This window comes from Arachis ipaensis, chromosome B10 (genome assembly GCF_059453495.1).
Source record: "Arachis ipaensis isolate K30076 ecotype BB chromosome B10, ASM5945349v1, whole genome shotgun sequence".
Classification (NCBI taxonomy): Eukaryota; Viridiplantae; Streptophyta; class Magnoliopsida; order Fabales; family Fabaceae; genus Arachis; species Arachis ipaensis.
Window position 1 is genome coordinate 4,026,901 of NC_142435.1, and position 17,966 is coordinate 4,044,866.

At 36.8% G+C, this 17,966-nt stretch overlaps 2 protein-coding genes and 1 non-coding gene across 3 annotated transcripts; 1 reads left to right on the plus strand and 2 right to left on the minus strand.

Annotated features, from left to right (window-relative positions):
* Nucleotides 1–512: 512 nt before the first annotated feature.
* On the minus strand, nt 513–2,195 carry LOC107619963 (uncharacterized). The gene has a single exon (XM_016322189.1). The coding sequence runs from the start codon at nt 2,193–2,195 to the stop codon at nt 513–515; it is 1,683 nt and encodes a 560-aa protein (XP_016177675.1).
* A 1,597-nt stretch (nt 2,196–3,792) lies between these two features.
* TRNAE-CUC (transfer RNA glutamic acid (anticodon CUC)) lies at nt 3,793–3,865 on the minus strand. Its single transcript has one exon. It is a non-coding gene; the product is annotated as a tRNA-Glu (tRNA).
* A 425-nt stretch (nt 3,866–4,290) lies between these two features.
* Nucleotides 4,291–7,739, plus strand: LOC107621595 (GDSL-like Lipase/Acylhydrolase superfamily protein). The gene is made up of 4 exons (XM_016323628.3): nt 4,291–4,704; nt 5,013–5,146; nt 5,639–5,872; nt 7,161–7,739. Exons 1-4 carry the CDS (start codon nt 4,416–4,418, stop codon nt 7,593–7,595), a joined length of 1,092 nt encoding a protein of 363 aa, XP_016179114.1. The 5' UTR covers nt 4,291–4,415; the 3' UTR covers nt 7,596–7,739.
* The last annotated feature ends 10,227 nt before the right edge of the window (nt 7,740–17,966 follow it).

Consider the following 17,966-nt stretch of genomic DNA (forward strand, 5'->3'; position numbering starts at 1 on the left):
TTTGGTCTTCTGGATGCATGAGGATCTGGTTGTAGCCAGAGTATGCATCCATAAAACTCAAGCTTTTGAAACCTGATGCATTGTCTACGAGCTTATCAATGCATGGTAAAAGGATAAGCATCTTTAGGGCATGCCTTATTTAAGTCTGTAAAGTCGACGCACATACGCCATTTACCTGAGTTTTTCCTTACCATTATCACATTTGAGAGCCACGTGGTGAAGCGGATTTCTCTGATGAAGTTAGCTTTGAGGAGCTTTCTGGTTTCTTCTAGGACTGCCTTTGATTTCTCTGCCCCTAGATTCCTTTTCTTTTGAGCTATAGGTCGGCTTGTTCAGTCCGTGGCTAGTTTGTGGCAGATGACGTCTGGGCTTATGCCTAGCATGTCTGCTGGGGTCCAGGCGAATAGATCAGCATTGACTTGTAATACCTTTATAAGCTCCGACCTTTCTTGTCCTTGGAGCGCTTGGCCAATGTATGTAACCTGTTCCGGTGCTGGTGTCAGTTGGATCTTCTAGAGCTCATCTGCTGGTTGAGGTCTTTCTTGGGTGTCTTCCCGAGGATCAAGCTCGGCTAGGGACAAAACTTCTTCCGTGGTGTGTATTGCCTTGACTTTAGGTTGTTTTTGCATTGTGTCCGACCTCTTTAGGCTTGCGTTGTAGCATTGCCGAGCTTGCTGGCGGTTCGAGTGAATTGTCGCTATTTTGCCATCCTGTATCTGAAATTTAACACATAGATGAAAAGTGGATATCACTGCTCTGAACATGTTCAGAGCAGGTCTTCCGAGAATGATATTGTAAGGACTGGTGCAGTCAACTACTAGATATTGTATATCGATGGTTCTTGACGATGAATCATCTCCCATTCTCATTTTTAGCCATATGTAACCTTTGATTGGTACCCTTTCTCCAGAGAATCCTACTAGTTCTCCGAATGAGGGTTGCATGAGTTTTTCAGATAAATTCATTTTTAAAAAGGTAGAGTAAAAGAGAATGTCCGCACTGCTATCTGGGTCCAAAAGGACTTTTCTTACCAGTAGATCACCTGTTTGGATAGAGATTACCACTGGATCGTCTAAATGTGGGGCGGCCGAGCATATGTCTGCCTGGTTGAAGGTAATTTCTAGGTCGGGCGTATTTTTCCAGCTTGGTGGTGCTGTTCCTTCTATTGCTAGCATCGCTCGGTAGCTCCGCTTCCTCGCCGATGTTGTTTCGCCTCCTCCGGCGAATCCTCCGGATATGAAGTTTATAACCCCTTTAGGTGGGGTGTTGTTTGACCATTTGTTGGCTTCCTTGTTTCCCGATGTCTGTTGGCGTTCCTCCTTGTCCCTATCGTCTTCTTTATGTTTCCTTCCTTCGATGTACTTATCTAAGAGGCCCTGCCGAGCTAATCTTTCCAATAGGTCCTTGGCTATTACGCACTCATCGGTTGTGTGTCCGTACTTCTGGTGAAAGGCACAGTGCTTGCTTTTGTCTACAAACCTCTGGTCTTGATAGCTCCCAGCTCTCGCTGGTGGTTTTATGATCTTGGCGTTGAGTATTTCTTTGATTATCTTTTTCCTTCTTGTGTTGAATCTGGTGTAGTTATCGAATTTCGGGGTGAGCTTGAATGGTTTGCCGAGCTCTTTGTTGTTAGCCGACCTTGGCATTCTGTCTTCATCCCTCCTAGGTTTTCTTTCTGTTTTGTTGGCCTCACGTAGTTCTTCGATCTCCATTTGTCCATCCGCTCTCTCCCGGAACTCCTCTAATGTCTTTGGCTTGGTGATTGCGATTGTCTCTCTGAACTTTCCAGGTCGGAGGCCGGCCTTAAGGGTATGCAGGTGGACAGCGGGGTCCAGATCGGATATTTCCATTGTTGCTTCCGCGAATCTGGTCAGGTAGTCTTTCAGACTTTCCTGGGGACCTTGGCGGATGGTGCCGAGATAATCTGATACGTGGACATATATCCGTGCTGCAGCGAAGTAGTCGATGAAAGACCTTGCTAGCTCTTCGAAGGAAGAAATTGACCCTGCAAGTAATTTTGAAAACCAAAGTAAAGCAGCTCCGTCAAGGTAAGTTGGGAAAGCTCTGCAAAGCACAGGTTCGTTATTAGAGCCGTTAAAAAACATCATAGACTGAAATTTCTTAATATGAGCCCGGGGGTCACCAATCCCCTTATATGGCTCGAGTGAGGAAGGCAGTGTGAAGTGCTTTGGCATTTGGTAATTCGTGATTTCTTTAGAGAATGGGTTGTCTAAGGTCAGTCTCTCCTTCGGGGGGTTGACGATTAGTAGGTCGGTGCTGCCTTAGGTTGAGCCCTTGGAATTGCTCTCTTCCCGTTTGTTAGTGTTGTTCTGTGTTGACAATTCGGCGAGCCTTTTGACCTCTGCTTGTAATTCTGCCATCTGGGCCATAAGTTCGGCCGGAGTGAGTTGATGAACTCCGTTGTCAGCCATGTAGGAAGGTCGAGAAACCCTGTAAAAGAAAACTCAAAGAGCAGTATGAAAAAAGAGTGGGGTTAGTGTAACTTCGGGCCCCACGGTGGACGCCAAATATTCCATCCTGAGTGCGCCGAGGTATGTGACTTCCGGGTGATTGCTCGAATCCCTGGTTGAGCTATACGTCGTCCAGGGGTTGTTGCAGATTAACCTCGGTCCTCTGAAACACGACAGCGGGAGTACCTGCACAGAGCACTCCGACGCTCAAGTAAGTATGTGAGTTATGAGATAATGAAGAATAATAAACTAGAGTGAATTCTGTGACCTGAGTCTTTTGTAGACTATTTGGCTTGGTTTTATAGACGAGTAGTGTGTCAGTTAGGATCTGTCTGCTCCGATATGCCTGGTAGGTGTGGTTAATAGTATCTTTGATTTGCACAGAGCCGTGATTGAGTTTGGGTAGTGGGTTCCGTTTATTGTGGGCAACGGCTGAAAGATAATACGGATTTTGTGAGTGACTTGGTTGACCTTATGATCGGTTTGTTGGTTATTGATAAAATCTCCGAGTATAATGGGGTACACATCACATCCTATTATTTCAAAGGCCAAAAACCAACTATTGTTCAAAGACAGTGAGCTAAAACGGATCAAATCAATCTATCACGTCAATCTAAATCCTACGCGGGATTCTCAACTGCCTTGCCAGTCCATTTTGCAAGTGATCCCACCAAATATGAAGCATCTAAGAGTTGATAATGCTAAATATCATGCTGTTAATGTCGAAGTAAACTAAATGTCCTAAAAACAATATCCATCTACATTGCTTGCATATCATAAAGTAGCTTAGATATTATGCAGAATGCATTGATTTCGTTAGTACTATTGGGGACTTTGGGGGGCAAAGCCTTCAATATTTGTTCCAAACTCATGTGAAGGGTCCTACCATAGTAAGAACATAAGCTCACATGTTATTTGGTGCATTTTTAATAAGACTAATGATTTCCTGCATATAGTTCTTGCTTTATTAATTATTAGCCTCTTTTATGGATATTCATAGATCATTAATGTTTTAACTTATAAAGAAATTCCTTTGCCTATTGTGTTTCTTTCTTTTGTTAACTGATGGGTTCTCCTGTTAGTATGAAAACGATATCATACCCAAATGAATAAATAATGTGCACTATTCACATACATAAAAATCAAGGATGCAGTTTTGCATTATAGTAGTCAGTTGTTGAACAAGAAGAAAAAGTAATATGCATTTATGAAGAGCTAGTAAGCTACTGCTACTTGAACAACATTTTACCACATTTTCTGGTAGGTCATAGATCATCATTAAATATGGTGGGGATAAGAAACTAGAAAAAAAATTATTAATTTCCGTTGCCGGGACTTGAACCCGGGTCTCTCGGGTGAGAGCCGAGTATCCTAACCAACTAGACTACAACGGAATTTTGCGAATTGTTGCAAGTTGCAATATACTATTTAAACTTTAAAGATACAACAAACTATAAACATTGAAACTGGGAAAAATGCAAAACAAAAACAAAAGCTCATGTTTATTTTATTTATAAAAAATTATTTTAAAAAAGAAAATGTGAGCCACTCTGAAGTGAACACATAAGAAGTTCTGTCCAGCAAGGAGCAAGGAGGATCAGTTTGGAGCTGTCTTCAAATAAGGAAGGGATCTCCTGAGTCCTCATTATTATTATAGTGACAATAGTCTTAAACTTTTAATGCTGTGTAGTTGATTTTATAGAACCAAATTATAAATGCTCTAACTACCTCAACGAATTCTTACCTGGCGAATTTAAAGAACGGTGTGAGGCTACTACTATATCATAATATCAACATCACTTTTATTAACATTATTATTATAAGTACTCACCTATGAAGGTGGGGGATTTTGCTTCATCAATATTTTAGACTGAAATATCTAGCTACTTTCTTGCGGGTCCTTCAATTTCTATAGAGTTCAGAGAGAGCTTGTTCCATTCCATTATGGAGTTGGTGGTGGTGAGAATGATGATAATAACAATGGCATTAATAATAATAATGCCATTATATTATTCAGTAGTTGCTAAAGTGGACATTGGTCTCGTGAGGCAATTGGCTGCAAAGAACAATGTTTCATGCATATTGGTTTTTGGAGACTCAAGTGTTGACCCTGGCAACAACAATGTCCTTGGCACCACCATGAAAAGCAACTTCCCTCCTTATGGCAAGAACTTCTTTAACGCCCGCCCAACCGGAAGGTTTAGTAATGGCAGACTTGCCACTGATTTCATTGGTAATAAACACATATTTATACTTCCATTCAATTGATTAAGACCTTAGTCTTTTCTAGCAGTTATTGTTATTAGAACTTAGAAGTAGTATCTATCATTATGAAAACAAAACTTAAGTGGTGTTGCATGGGAGTTTCACATTTAATAAGTGCTAAAAATTTCTTGACAGATGAAATAAATAATATAAATTCATAAATTTATTATATATGCTAGCTAGTGTATGTTATGTTTCACCTCTATATATGTATTTCAATAATGTACAAACTCTTTTAATTTGAGTCTTACTTCTTACAAACACTTGTATGCACAGCTGATGAAGCAATGGGGTTCAGAAAAATAGTTCCACCATTTCTTGACCCAAATTTGAAGCTAGAAGATCTGCCATACGGTGTTAGTTTTGCATCAGCAGCTACAGGTTATGATGATCTTACTGCCAATATTTCGGTATGACATTTTAATCTATATGGCTGCGTTTGTTTCTAAAAACAGGACAGGACAAGACACTGAGAACAGGACAAGACACTGATGGACAGAGACACAAAATTTTGTGCTCTTGTATTCTGTTTGGTGATTAACTAGAACAAATTATGAAAATTCAATTTATTCTTATTTTTTTCATTCAAAAAATTTGAGATGAAAAATATAACAATAAAAAATATAATTATGAAAAATTAACAAAAATAATGAAAGAAAAAATAAAAAATAAGTTGTATCCCTTGTTAGTGTCTCTGTGTCCTTCCTGTCAGGATGGACACAAAATATACTAATTCAGTGTCTATGTCTCTTCTGTCAAACACGATTTTGTGTTCAGTATCTTGTCTCTGTAAACAAACGCTATGATGACCTCTTAGCTAACTTAGCTTCTATATTATTATAACTATGCAACATACATATATTTGAAAATTAATGTGGAGTGTATTTAATATCGTGAAACAGAATGTTCTACCAGTATCCAAACAACTAGAGTATTTTGAGCATTACAAGATTCACATGAGGAAATTGTTGGGAGAGAAAAGAGCTGAATTCATTATAAGGAATGCATTGTATGTGATAAGTATGGGCACAAATGATTTCCTACAAAACTATTTCTTGGAGGATACTCGCCCAAAGCAATACAGCTTGCAGAAGTTTGAGGAATTCTTGCTCTCCCAAATGACTAAGGACATTGAGGTTAGTTAATTCCCTTAACTTTAATTAAGCTCATTTTTTAGTTCCATTTAGAAAATTTGATAGCTTATACAGTAGTGTCCTTGTGCTATAGGAATAGGAAACTATTGTTTGCAACTTTACACAAAGATATTATTGTTTTGCTACATTGGAGTGGTGGACCCATGTTAGTTAGGCCAGGGTCCCTTGAGTGAAAAACATGTTCAATAAATGCTCTACCACTGTGGCAGATTGTTTGAATAAAAGCTGGATATGTCCTATGTCTGATTCTGAATTAAGAATCCGAGTTATGTGGTTAGAAAAGTTCAAAATTGTGGAAAATTTCAATTAGTGAGTTAATATCATTAAGTTGGAGAGTTTTTGCTAACTAGTGCAGTGCTAAAATCTCAAGTGATGTTGTTAAGTATCATTTCTTGCCATGTATTTTTTGAATAGGAGAAAAAAATTATGTGAAAATATAATTACATAAAAAAAAATCACACTTAACAATATCGAAAAAATTAAAAACATCTATTTCCATTCCGGTATCGGTAAAGTCTAAAGACCTGGAAAGAGAGACTTATGGACTATATATGGCTTATATATAGGTAATATAAATTGTTGAAAAAATTTAATTTTTTTATTAATTAATATTTAATTATTTTGTTAGTCTCTATAATTACACCAAATTTGCAATTAATTTTTTTTTTCAATTAGGCTCCTATACTCCTTTTAATTTTATAATTAGATTTTTTCTATGTCAAAAACATTAAAATTAATGAAGTATTTTTTAAAAAAAAATATATAATCAAAGATCTAATTCAGTTTTTAATTATGGATATCTTCAATTTATGAAAAAATATTTCATTAACTCTAATATTTTTTTACACTGGTAAGAACCTAATTATAAAATTAAAAACAGTATGAAAATCTAATTTAAAAAATATACAAAAATCTAATTATAAATTTAGTAAAATTATAAAACTCAATAGAATAATTAAACCATTAATTAAGTATCCTTAGATTGATTATAGACAAACCCTACTTTGCTTTCCTTTTTTTTTTTTTTTTTTGTCTTACACAACATTCAAATTCACTTACATACACTCCCACTATTAGTACATGAATTGTATATTCTTCACTCAAGACTAAGACTCAAAACTCTCACACATCATTCAATGAGACAGGTAAGTCTGTCATTTGTCCAAGTCTGAGCTGCCCTATAAGTTTAGTATTTTGTAACATGCATGTCTATTTTTTTTTTTCCTTTGAAATCACATGCATATCTATTTTTGATGTGGATACAATGCAGATGATGCATAGGCTAGGGGCCCAGAGGTTAGTTGTTGTTGGGGTCCTACCACTTGGGTGCATTCCACTTATGATGACCCTTAAGAACACCAAGACTTGTGATACAACTTTGAACAATGTGGCCCACTCATTCAATGCAAAGCTATCACTCCAATTGACCCAATTGAAGGCCCAATTGGGCATGAAGACCGCTTATGTTAATGTTTTTGGTATGATCCAAAACGCAGTATTGGACCCCCAAAAATACGGTTTTGTGGAAACTACAAAAGGATGCTGTGGAACAGGGTTAGTAGAATATGGTGATTCATGCAAAGGGTTGACTACTTGTTCAGATCCTGATCAATACATCTTCTGGGATGCTGTTCATCCAACCCAGAAGATGTACAAGATTATCGCTGATGAGGCCATTGAATCCATCGCTAATGAAATTGTTTAGTGCATTTACAAGACAACCAAATAAATATAAATATATAGTATGGTTAGTTAGTTGATTTGGTGTGTGGACATATTATTATTATGTGGACATTATTTCTTCAATTTGTACCAACATTACTTAAACAAATCGTTTTGTGAAGTAAAACCTACCGTGCAAGAATAGCCATGATTTCATTTCCTTGCTATTTCACTGTTTTAATCTACAGACATCTATGCAAGAGGCTTGGTTCCCTATACACAAAACAAAACAAATACTAATGTGCTTCCAAGAAATTAAAATAAAAAATCGAAACAAAAAATAAAGCATCCTAAATTTTTAAATCTTAAATACTAAATTTAAAGGCAAATGTTAATGAATTTCGCAAAAATTAAAGAATCCAGTACTCCTTAGACTTTAAAGTTTCAATCATGCTACGTTACTAACTTTCTATCTGCCAAAATCAGCCAACTTTAGTTGGGTTGGACATGAAGCCCATCCACTCACCAAAGCCACATCTAAGTTAACTATGGTTTAAACCTAATTTATCACGTTAACCTAAATTACTATAGTCCCAAATTGACTAACGGTGGACTTTTTTCCCAATCCCCCTTATTCGCATCCAGCCCCAAATAGAATCCTTTGTTGCCGTCTCCGCCGGTCTCCGCCGTCAAGGGAAAGTCAACGCCGGCAGACCATTAGACCACAACGTCAAGAGTAGGGTCCCATAGTCGCCGTGAAGCCTCTTAGTCTGTTGCATGTGACACATCTGGCTGTCCGGCCTTGTACAAGACGCAGCAACCCAGCGCGGACTCTCCACATGCCGCGGCTGAATTCGTAGGGCTGTGGGTTCGCTAGAAACCTGTGGCTTTCTGGATTCGCTCCTGCCACCAAGCACCACGCGAGGTGGACGAGCCCGAGTAGAAGCGTGTCTTCCTTTGGGCACCACCGCAACACTACGAGGTTAGTGGGTATAGATTTAAATTAAGTACTTGTGAGTATTACATTTTTAGAATTGAGAAGGATTAAACATGTGTCTATATGTCCTGTGAAAGAACTTGGATATTGGTAAATGAAGTGGTTTTTTTATGATCTTGTTCCTGTACCAAGGTGGTTGCTTATGCTGTGTTGTATCAGTTCTTTAATAAAAATGGTGTTATCAGTTATTCAATTTTTTTTTGTCAGTTGTGGTTATTTGTAGTTTATTTAGTATATCTATGTTGTGTTTTTTTAGACAGAAAAACATTGTTTGGTGTAGTGCCGCTGTGGTCACCCTCGTTGACATAGTTGTTATCGTTGTCAGACTTTTTAGTACTTTTTCCTCAGTTTTGAGATTTAAAATTGTTTCAGGTATTTTATTAATATAATTTATTTATGATAGAAGCATGTGAAAATATAATTTAATAAATCTAACATAATTTAGTAATATAATTTATTCAGATGTGTCTTATTCCTTCTAAAAATTTGGTGAGCAATAGTATTTCAATGATAATTTACTGTTTGCATTGTTGTGGTTCAATATGGGTCTATGTTGAATTAGAAAACAGAGAAGCTGAAACGTGGTATTAGTGTAATGCGCTAATTTTTTTTTAAATTTGCATTTTTTATTGTGTCTTGTGCTAAAGTTCCATTTTAAAATGGTGTCTATATTGGGACATATTTGGCCTTTTTGAAGTGTGCATTTCCGTACTCAAGTTGGACATTTTATTTTATAAGTAAGCTAAATAATTGTTGTACTCGTTTTTTGTTTTTAAAAATGCATTGAGATCCATGTATTTTTTATTAAATGGTTGGTTGTTTCTTGATCCACCGAGCTACAGTGGTGCAACTTGGTTATATAATTGGTGTGGCCTGTGTTAATATGTAGCTTTTATGGAACGAAAAGTTTATGTTGCCTTTTTATTACCAAATTAAATTTTTAATTTTTGGGTCTATTAATTTTCGTTTGAGAGTACAGTAAGTTAACGTCAGATGTGTCTTCTTCATTTTAGCAATATTTTATGTTTTTTTTTTTTCGAATTAATTTGCTTAATGTGACTTTTTCATAGTAACTTAATGTGTTTTGTGGTGAGTTTTCTTGTGATACACATAACAATAATTTCAGTTGAGAATGACTATATATTTTGAGCAATGCATTGACATCCATGTGTTTTTTATTAGATATTTGGTTGTTTCTTGATCCACCGAGATATAGTGGTGCAAATTGGTTATATAATTGGTGTGGCTTGTTTTAACGTGAAGCTTTTATGAAAATATTTAGATGACCTTTTTATTACCAAATTGAATTTATAATTTGTGGGTCTATATAATTTTCTATTGAGAGTACACCAACTTAACCTCAGAGGTGTGTTGTTCATTTTATCAACATTCTCTGATTTTGTTTTTTTTTTCGATTTAATTTGCTTAATGTGACTTTTTCATAGTAGCGTAATGTGTTTTGTGGTGTATTTTCTTGTGAAACACAGCAACAAATTCAGTTGAGAATTAGTATATATGTTGAGCAATGCATTTAAGATCTATGTGTTTTTTATTAGATATTTGGTTTCCTATTTATTCCCCGAGCGACAACTGAAGTGGTAAAAATTTGGGATAAGTATTGTTTTGGTCCCTCACATTGAGGGTCGGAATCGAACCCGTCCCTGGTGTATATTTTGATTTAAAATCATCCTTAATGTGTTTTTTGTATTAAAATCGTCTTTTTTTAAAAAAAATTAATTTTATTCCTAAAATACCCTTACTTTAATAATAAAAAATTAAAAAATTAAAAAAAAAAGAAAAGAACACATTTGGGGGGAGAGGAAACGTGTTTTTGGGGGTGGGGGGCCGAAAGAAAATGCGAAGGGGGGAAGAGAGGGGGAAGGGGAAGGGGGGAGAGGGGACGGCGCCGGCGAAGCTTGGAGCTGCCGTCGCTGTCGCCGGAAGAAAGAAGAAAGGAGATGGGCTGCGACGGGGGAGAAGAGAATAGGGGAAAGAGAGAGGGAGCGCCGGTGGAAGGGAGGACCATTCATGCATGCTTCTGCCGCCGTGGAGTGCGTCGCCGGGAAGAGGAGCACGACGCGAGGAGGGCGGCACGCGAAGGAGAGAGAGAGGGATCCGAGGCTGAGCTGGTCCGCGCATGCTCCGTCGCAGGTCTGCGAGTGATGGGTGGCTGAGGAGAGAGAGGTCTCCGAGGGTGGAGTGCGTCGCCGGTCCTCGGACGTTCCGTCGCCGCCGCTAGGGATGGGTGGCCAAGCGCCGGTGGTTTTGCATCTGTTTTTCTGCTTCTTCTTCTGCTGCATCTGCTTCTTCTGCTTATTCTTCTACTGCATCTGCTTCTGCAGCTTCGACTTCTGCATCAGCATCTTCTTCTGCTGCATTTGCTTCTGCTTAAGTTTCTGATTCTATGACTGTCTCTGCTTCTGATTTTGATTTGTTGTTTTTTGATTTGGTTGTTGAATTTGGGTTGATTTGTTGAATTTGTGTTGATTTGTTGAATTTCTGATTTTTGGATTTGTTGAATTTGTGTTGATTTTATAGATGTTGTTTTTCTTGGTGGTGGAGGTAAAGGTGCTGGTGGTGGTGGTGGGAGTAAAGGTGCTGGTGGTGATGGAGGTAAAGGTGCTGATGGTAGTGGAGGGCATTTTTGTCCAAAAATATTTAAAAGAACGATTTTAATACAAAAAAACACATTAAAGATGATTTTAAATCAAAATATACACCAGAGACGGGTTCGATTCCGACCCTCAACGTGAGGAACCAAAACAATACTTATCCCTAAAAATTTATTATATGATTGGTGTGGACTGTATTAACATTTTGCGGTTATAGAAATGTTTATATGAGATTTTTATTAGCAAATTGAATTTGAATTTTTTGGAGTACACCAACTTATCCTCAGATGTGTCTTGCTCATTTTAGTAACATTCACTGATATTTTTTTTCTCAATTTAATTTGCTTAATGTGTATTGTTCATAGTAGCTTAATGTGTCTTTTGGTGAATTTTTTTGTGATACATGGAGCAACAAATTCAGTTGAGAATGAGTGTATATTTTAAGCATACTTAGTCTTTTTGTATTGTGCATAAAATTTTTTTTCCTTGCTGAAATTGGGCATGTGATTATACAAATAGGTTAAATAATTGCTGTAATTTTTTTTTATTTACAAAATCCGTTGCGATCAACATGTGTTTCTGTACATAATTGGTTCCCTCATGATTCACTGAGCGACAAGAGCAATGGTGCACAATAATTTTACAATGGTTGTGACTTCTTTTAACATTTAGCTGATTTTTTGAAATATTTCTTTGAGCTGTTTATTAGCAAATTGAGATTATAATTGGTGTATATAATAATTTGCCTGTGAGAGTGTTTGTTCTTTACATCAGATGTGTCTTGTTCATTAGATTAGTGTTCGATGGTTATAGAATGGTTAAATAAATACTTTTCTCATTATAAATTTTTGTAATTTTAGATTAGTTGACTTTGGATAACACAAGTGAAGTTTCTACTCAGAATCAATTTCTGCTATTTACGCAGAGACCAACTTATATACATGGGAAAGCCAGTAACACCTCATCCACAATTTTGTGCTCTTGTTATAGTTTCTATTCAGTTGTTTGCTTCGGACAGTCCTGTCGTATGTTTTACAGAAATTACTAGAGACAAGATGTTCACCATGTTACATCGCGAACTTGTTCAAAGAACTGGAAACCAATCAGGATCAAGCAAAGCTTGATGAGATAGAAGAAATTGGTTTTAGTTTCCTGAAGCTTGTTCCGAAGTGGCAAGTGAGGCAAGGCATAATGGTGATGTTGGCCAAAGACTATGACATAGAAACGAGCACCCTCAAGCTAGAAAATAGGAACATTCGCATTGTGCCGGAGCTCTTCCAGCGTCTTTTTGGTATCCCACCCGAGGGTGAGTACACCTTTACTTATTACATTCTACTGAATTGGTTAGTGTTGTTTCGATCTTCATGTTCATTGCTATTATCTACGTATGAAACTGCTCATCTTGCCCTATTTTATACATATCCATGTTACAGTTGACGACTTCCCACCATTCGACAGCAGCAATCCTGCTCATGTGTCCATTAAAACAAGGCATCACTGATTGAAAACTGTGCAGCTGAGGCATTTTGTCAGGCATTATCTAATGGATACCGAAGATGACAGGATGGAGTTTGGGAGACACTTCATTCTACTGGTGCTGAAGATGTTTTTGTACCCGACCGTGCAACATGTAATCTCCCCGTGGCACATCGACACAGTCCTTGATGTATCTGATCCGGCGAGATATCGTTGGCCATTGCATATTTTTAATTCTCTAGAACAGGCAATTAGGAAGTACCAACATAAAAAGAACAAATCATGTGAGGGCTACATGCTTGGGTTGCTGGTAATGTTAATTTAAAATGCAATGTAATGTGACTAAGATGTGCATCTCTGAAACTAACTTCTTTTTACAATATCCCCAGGTGTTGTACTTTCAGAAGCTAAAGCACGGTGAACTCAAGAGTTGTCAAGAACCTGAGCCGTGGCTTTCTGCATGGACTGCCAAGGAGCTTAGCGCTATGGCAGAAACTATTCAACCGGAGGTAATCAATTTATTGGTTATGTGTTAAAATAGTCAATTTTTAAATCGAAGCTCGTTTTAAGATGCAATTGACTGCAAATGGATTTTTTGAATGCATAAATATCATGGCTTTGCATTTTATTATTAGGAAATGGAAGATGTTGCTAACGGGTGTGTCGTTTATTATGTCCGTATTTTCGTGTTATCAAATATGATGCTGCTTTAGCTATATGTGTCTTCTGACCAGTTAATGGCCATCAACAGGATTGCAGTGAACCTGGCCGGAATGAAGATGGGGGCAAGGAGGGTGCCACTATAGAGGACACAAGTGACCCAAGCCCTGAACTTAGTAAATGTTAATCGTAACTCACTTTTCTGTGGTCCACGTCTTTTCATTCAGGGCTTGGGTCACTTGTGTCCTCTATAGTGGCACCCTCCTTGCCCCCATCTTCATTCTGGGCAGGTTCACTGCAATCCTATTGTTGGCTATTAACTGGTCAGAAGACACATACAGCTAAAGCAGTATCATGTTTGATAACACGAAAATACGGACATAATAAACGACACACCCGTTAGCGACATCTTCCATTGCTTAATAATAAAATGCAAAGCCATGATATTCATGCATTCAAAAAATCCATTTGCAGTCAATTGAATCTTAAAACGAGCTTCGAGTTAAAAATTGACTATTTTAACACATAACCAATAAATTGATTACCTCCGGTTGAATAGTTTCTGCCATAGCGCTAAGCTCTTTGGCAGTCCATGCAGAAAGCCATGGCTCAGGTTCTTGACAATCCTCGAGTTCACCGTGCTTTAGCTTCTGAAAGTATAATACCTGGAGATATTGTAAAAAGAAGTTAGTTTCAGGGATGCACATCTTAGTCACATTACATTGCATTTTAAATTAACAACATTACCAGTAACCCAAGCATGCAGCCCTCACAGGATTTGTTCTTTTTATGTTGGTACTTCCTAATTGCCTGTTCTAGAGAATTAAAAATATGCAATGGCCAACGATATCTCGCCGGATCAGATACATCAAGGACTGTGTCGATGTGCCATGGGGAGATTACATGTTCCACGGTCGGGCACAAAAACGTCTTCAGCATCAGTAGAATGAAGTGTCTCCTAAACTCCATCCTGCCATCTTCGATATCCATTGGACAATGCTTGACAAAATGCCTCAGCTGCACAGTTTTCAATCGGTGATACCTTGTTTTAATGGACACATGAGTAGGATTGCTGCTGTCGAACAGTGGAAAGTCGTCAACTGCAACATGGATATGTATAAAATACGGCAAGATGAGCAGTGTCATACGTAGATAATAGCAATGAACATAAAGACCGAAACAACACTAACCAATTCAGTGGTATGTAATAAGTAAAGGTATATTCACCCCAGGCGGGATACCAAAAAGATGCTGAAAGAGCTCCGGCACAATGCGAATGTTCCCATTTTCTAGCTTGAGGGTGCTCGTTTCAGTGTTATAGGCTTTGGCCAACATCATCATTATGCCTTACCTCACTTGCCACTTCGGAACAAGCTTCAGGAAACCAAAACCAATTTCTTCTATCTCATCAAGCTTTGCTTGATCCTGATTGGTTTTCAGTTCTTTGAACAAGTCCGCGATGTAACATGGTGAGCATCTTGTCTCTAGTAATTTCTATAAAATATACGACGAGACTGTCAAAAGCAAACAACTGAATAGGAACTATAACAAGAGCACAAAATTGTGGATGAGGTGGTACCGGCTTTCCCATGTATATAAGTTGGTCTCTGCGTAAATAGCAGAAATTGATTCCAAATAGAAACTTCACTTGTGTTATTCAAAGTCAACTAATCTAAAATTACAAAAATTTATAATGAGAAAAGTATTTATTTAACCATTCTATAACCATCGAACACTAATCTAATGAACAAGACACATCTGATGTAAAGAACGAACACTTTCACAGGCAAATTATTATACACACCAATTATAATCTCAATTTGCTAACAAAAGGCTCCAAGAAATATTTCAAAAAATCAGCTAAATGTTAAAAGAAGCCACAACCATTGTAAAATCATTGTGCACCATTGCTCTTGTCGCTCAGTGAATCATGAGGGAACCAATTATGTACAGAAACACATGTTGATCACAACGGATTTTGTAAATAAAAAAAATTATAGCAATTATTTAACCTATTTGTATAATCACATGCCCAATTTCAGCAAGAAAAAAAATTTTCTGCACAATACAAAAAGACTAAGTATGCTTAAAATATACACTCATTCTCAACTGAATTTGTTGTCCATGTATCACAAGAAAATTCACCAAAAGACACATTAAACTACTATAAACAATACACATTAAGCAAATTAAACTGAGAAAAAAATATCAGTGAATGTTGCTAAAATGAGCAAGAAACATCTGAGGATAAGTTGGTGTACTCCCAAAAAAAAAAGGTAGACCCAAAAATTTAAATTCAATTTGCTAATAAAAATCTCATATAAACATTTCTATAACCGCAAAATATTAATACAGTCCACACCAATCATATAATAAATTTTTACCTTGTTGCTCGGGGAATAAATAGGGAACCAAATATCTAATAAAAAACACATAGATCTCAATGCATTGCTCAACATATATACTCATTCTCAACTGAATTTGTTGCTATGTATTTCACAAAAAAATGCACCACAAAACACATTACGCTACTATGAAAAAGTCACATTAAGCAAATTAAATCGAAAAAAAAAAAAACAAAATCAGAGAATGTTGATAAAATGAACAACACACCTCTGAGGTTAAGTTGGTGTACTTTCAACAGAAAATCAATACACCCACAAATTATAAATTTAATTTGGTAATAAAAAGGTCATCTAAACATTTCCATAAAAGCTTCACGTTAACACAAGCCACACCAATTATATAATCACTATATCTCGGTGGATCAAGAAACAACCAAATATCTAATAAAAAATATATGGATCTCAATGCATTGCTCAATATATATAGACATTCTCAACTGAATTTATTGCTATGTGTATCACAAGAAAACTCACCACAAAACACATTAAGTTACTATGAAAAAGTCACATTAAGCAAATTAATTCGAAAAAAAAAAATATAGAATATTACTAAAATGAAGAAGACACATATGACGTTAACTTTATGTACTCTCAAACAAAAATTAATAGACCCAAAAATTACAAATTCAATTTGGTAATAAAAATGTAATATAAACTTTTCGTTCCATAAAAGCTACATGTTAACACAGGCCACACCAATTATATAACCAAGTTGCACCACTGTAGCTCGGTGGATCAAGAAATAACCAACCATTTAATAAAAAACACATGGATCTCAATGCATTTTTAAAAACAAAAAACGAGTACAACAATTATTTAGCCTACTTGTAAAATAACATGTCCAACTTGAGTACGAAAATGCACACCTCAAAAAGGCCAAATATACCCCAACATAGACACCATTTTAAAACTGAATTTCATGTTTTATATGTCATAACAAACTTCAGCACAAGACACAATAAGAAATACAAATTTAAAAAAAAAATTAGCGCATTACACTAACACCACGTTTCAGCTTCTCTGTTTTCTAATTTAACATAAACCCATATTGAACCACAACAATGCACAGTAAGTTATCATTAGAATACTATTGCTCACCAAATTTCTAGAAGGAATAAGACACATCTGAATAAATTATATTACTAAATTATGTTAGATTTACTAAATTATATTTTCACATGCTTCTATCATAAATAAATTATATTAATAAAGTACCTGAAACAATTTTAAATTTTAAAATTGTCTGACAACGGCACTAGGGCTGGCAATTCAAACCCTATCCACGGGTACTCAATCCGGTCCAACCCGTTCGGGTAAGGTAGGGTACGGGTTTAGAGTGTACCCTACCCTACCCTACCCGCACCTCATATGTAACACATAATTTATAAAAATTAGGTATATAGTGAAGGAAGTGAGAGTTGAACCCACAACCTCCTTTATGTAATGACTTACAATAAATGAACAACTACTAAAACTAGTTAGTTAATTTAGTAATTTAGAGCATTAGTTTCTTATTTTTTATGTTATTAATATGTATAAAATTCGAAATGATTGAATTTTATATTTACTTTAAAAAAAATTTGATATTTCTGCGGGTAGGGTAGGGTAGGGTAGGGTTTAGAATTTTAGGATGCGGGTAGGGTTAGGGTTGAGAGATTCTCAACCCGCGGGTAGGATATGGTTGAGTTTTAATAAAATTTTCAACCTTCAGGTAGGGTTAAGGTAGGGTCCAAACCCTACCCTACCCTACCCTACCCATTGCCAGCCCTAAGCGGCACTACACCAAACAATGTTTTCCTGTCTACAAAAAACACAACATAGATATACGGAATAAACTACAAATAACCACAGCGATAAAAAAAATTGAATAACTGATAACACCATTTTTGTCAAAGAACTGATACAACACAGCATAAGCAACCACCTTGGTACAGGAACAAAATCATCAAAAAAACCACTTCATTTACCAATACCCAAGTTCTTTCACAAGCAATAGACACAGACACATGTTTAATCCTTCTCAATTCTAAAAATATAATACTCAGAATTAGAAACCTATACAAGCACCTAATTTAAATCTCAAATACCCACTAACCTCGTAGTGTTGCGGTGGTGCCCAAGGGAAGACACGCTTCTACTCGGGCTCGTCCGCCAGTGATCGCGTGGCGCTTGGTGGCAAGAGTGAATCCAGAAAGCCACGGGGTTTCTAGCGAACCCACACAGCCCTACGAATTCAGTCGCGGATTGTGGAGAGTCTGCGCTGG

What these genes read in the sequence shown, in the direction of transcription:
- LOC107621595 (XM_016323628.3), top strand. Translation starts at nt 4,416, where the DNA reads ATGGAGTTGGTGGTGGTGAGAATGATGATAATAACAATGGCATTAATA. An exon ending in ATCTTACTGCCAATATTTCG is followed by an intron (nt 5,147 to 5,638) that starts GTATGACATTTT and finishes ATCGTGAAACAG; the next exon opens with AATGTTCTACCAGTATCCAA. An exon ending in AAATGACTAAGGACATTGAG is followed by an intron (nt 5,873 to 7,160) that starts GTTAGTTAATTC and finishes GATACAATGCAG; the next exon opens with ATGATGCATAGGCTAGGGGC.
- LOC107619963 (XM_016322189.1), bottom strand. Translation starts at nt 2,195, where the DNA reads ATGCCAAAGCACTTCACACTGCCTTCCTCACTCGAGCCATATAAGGGG.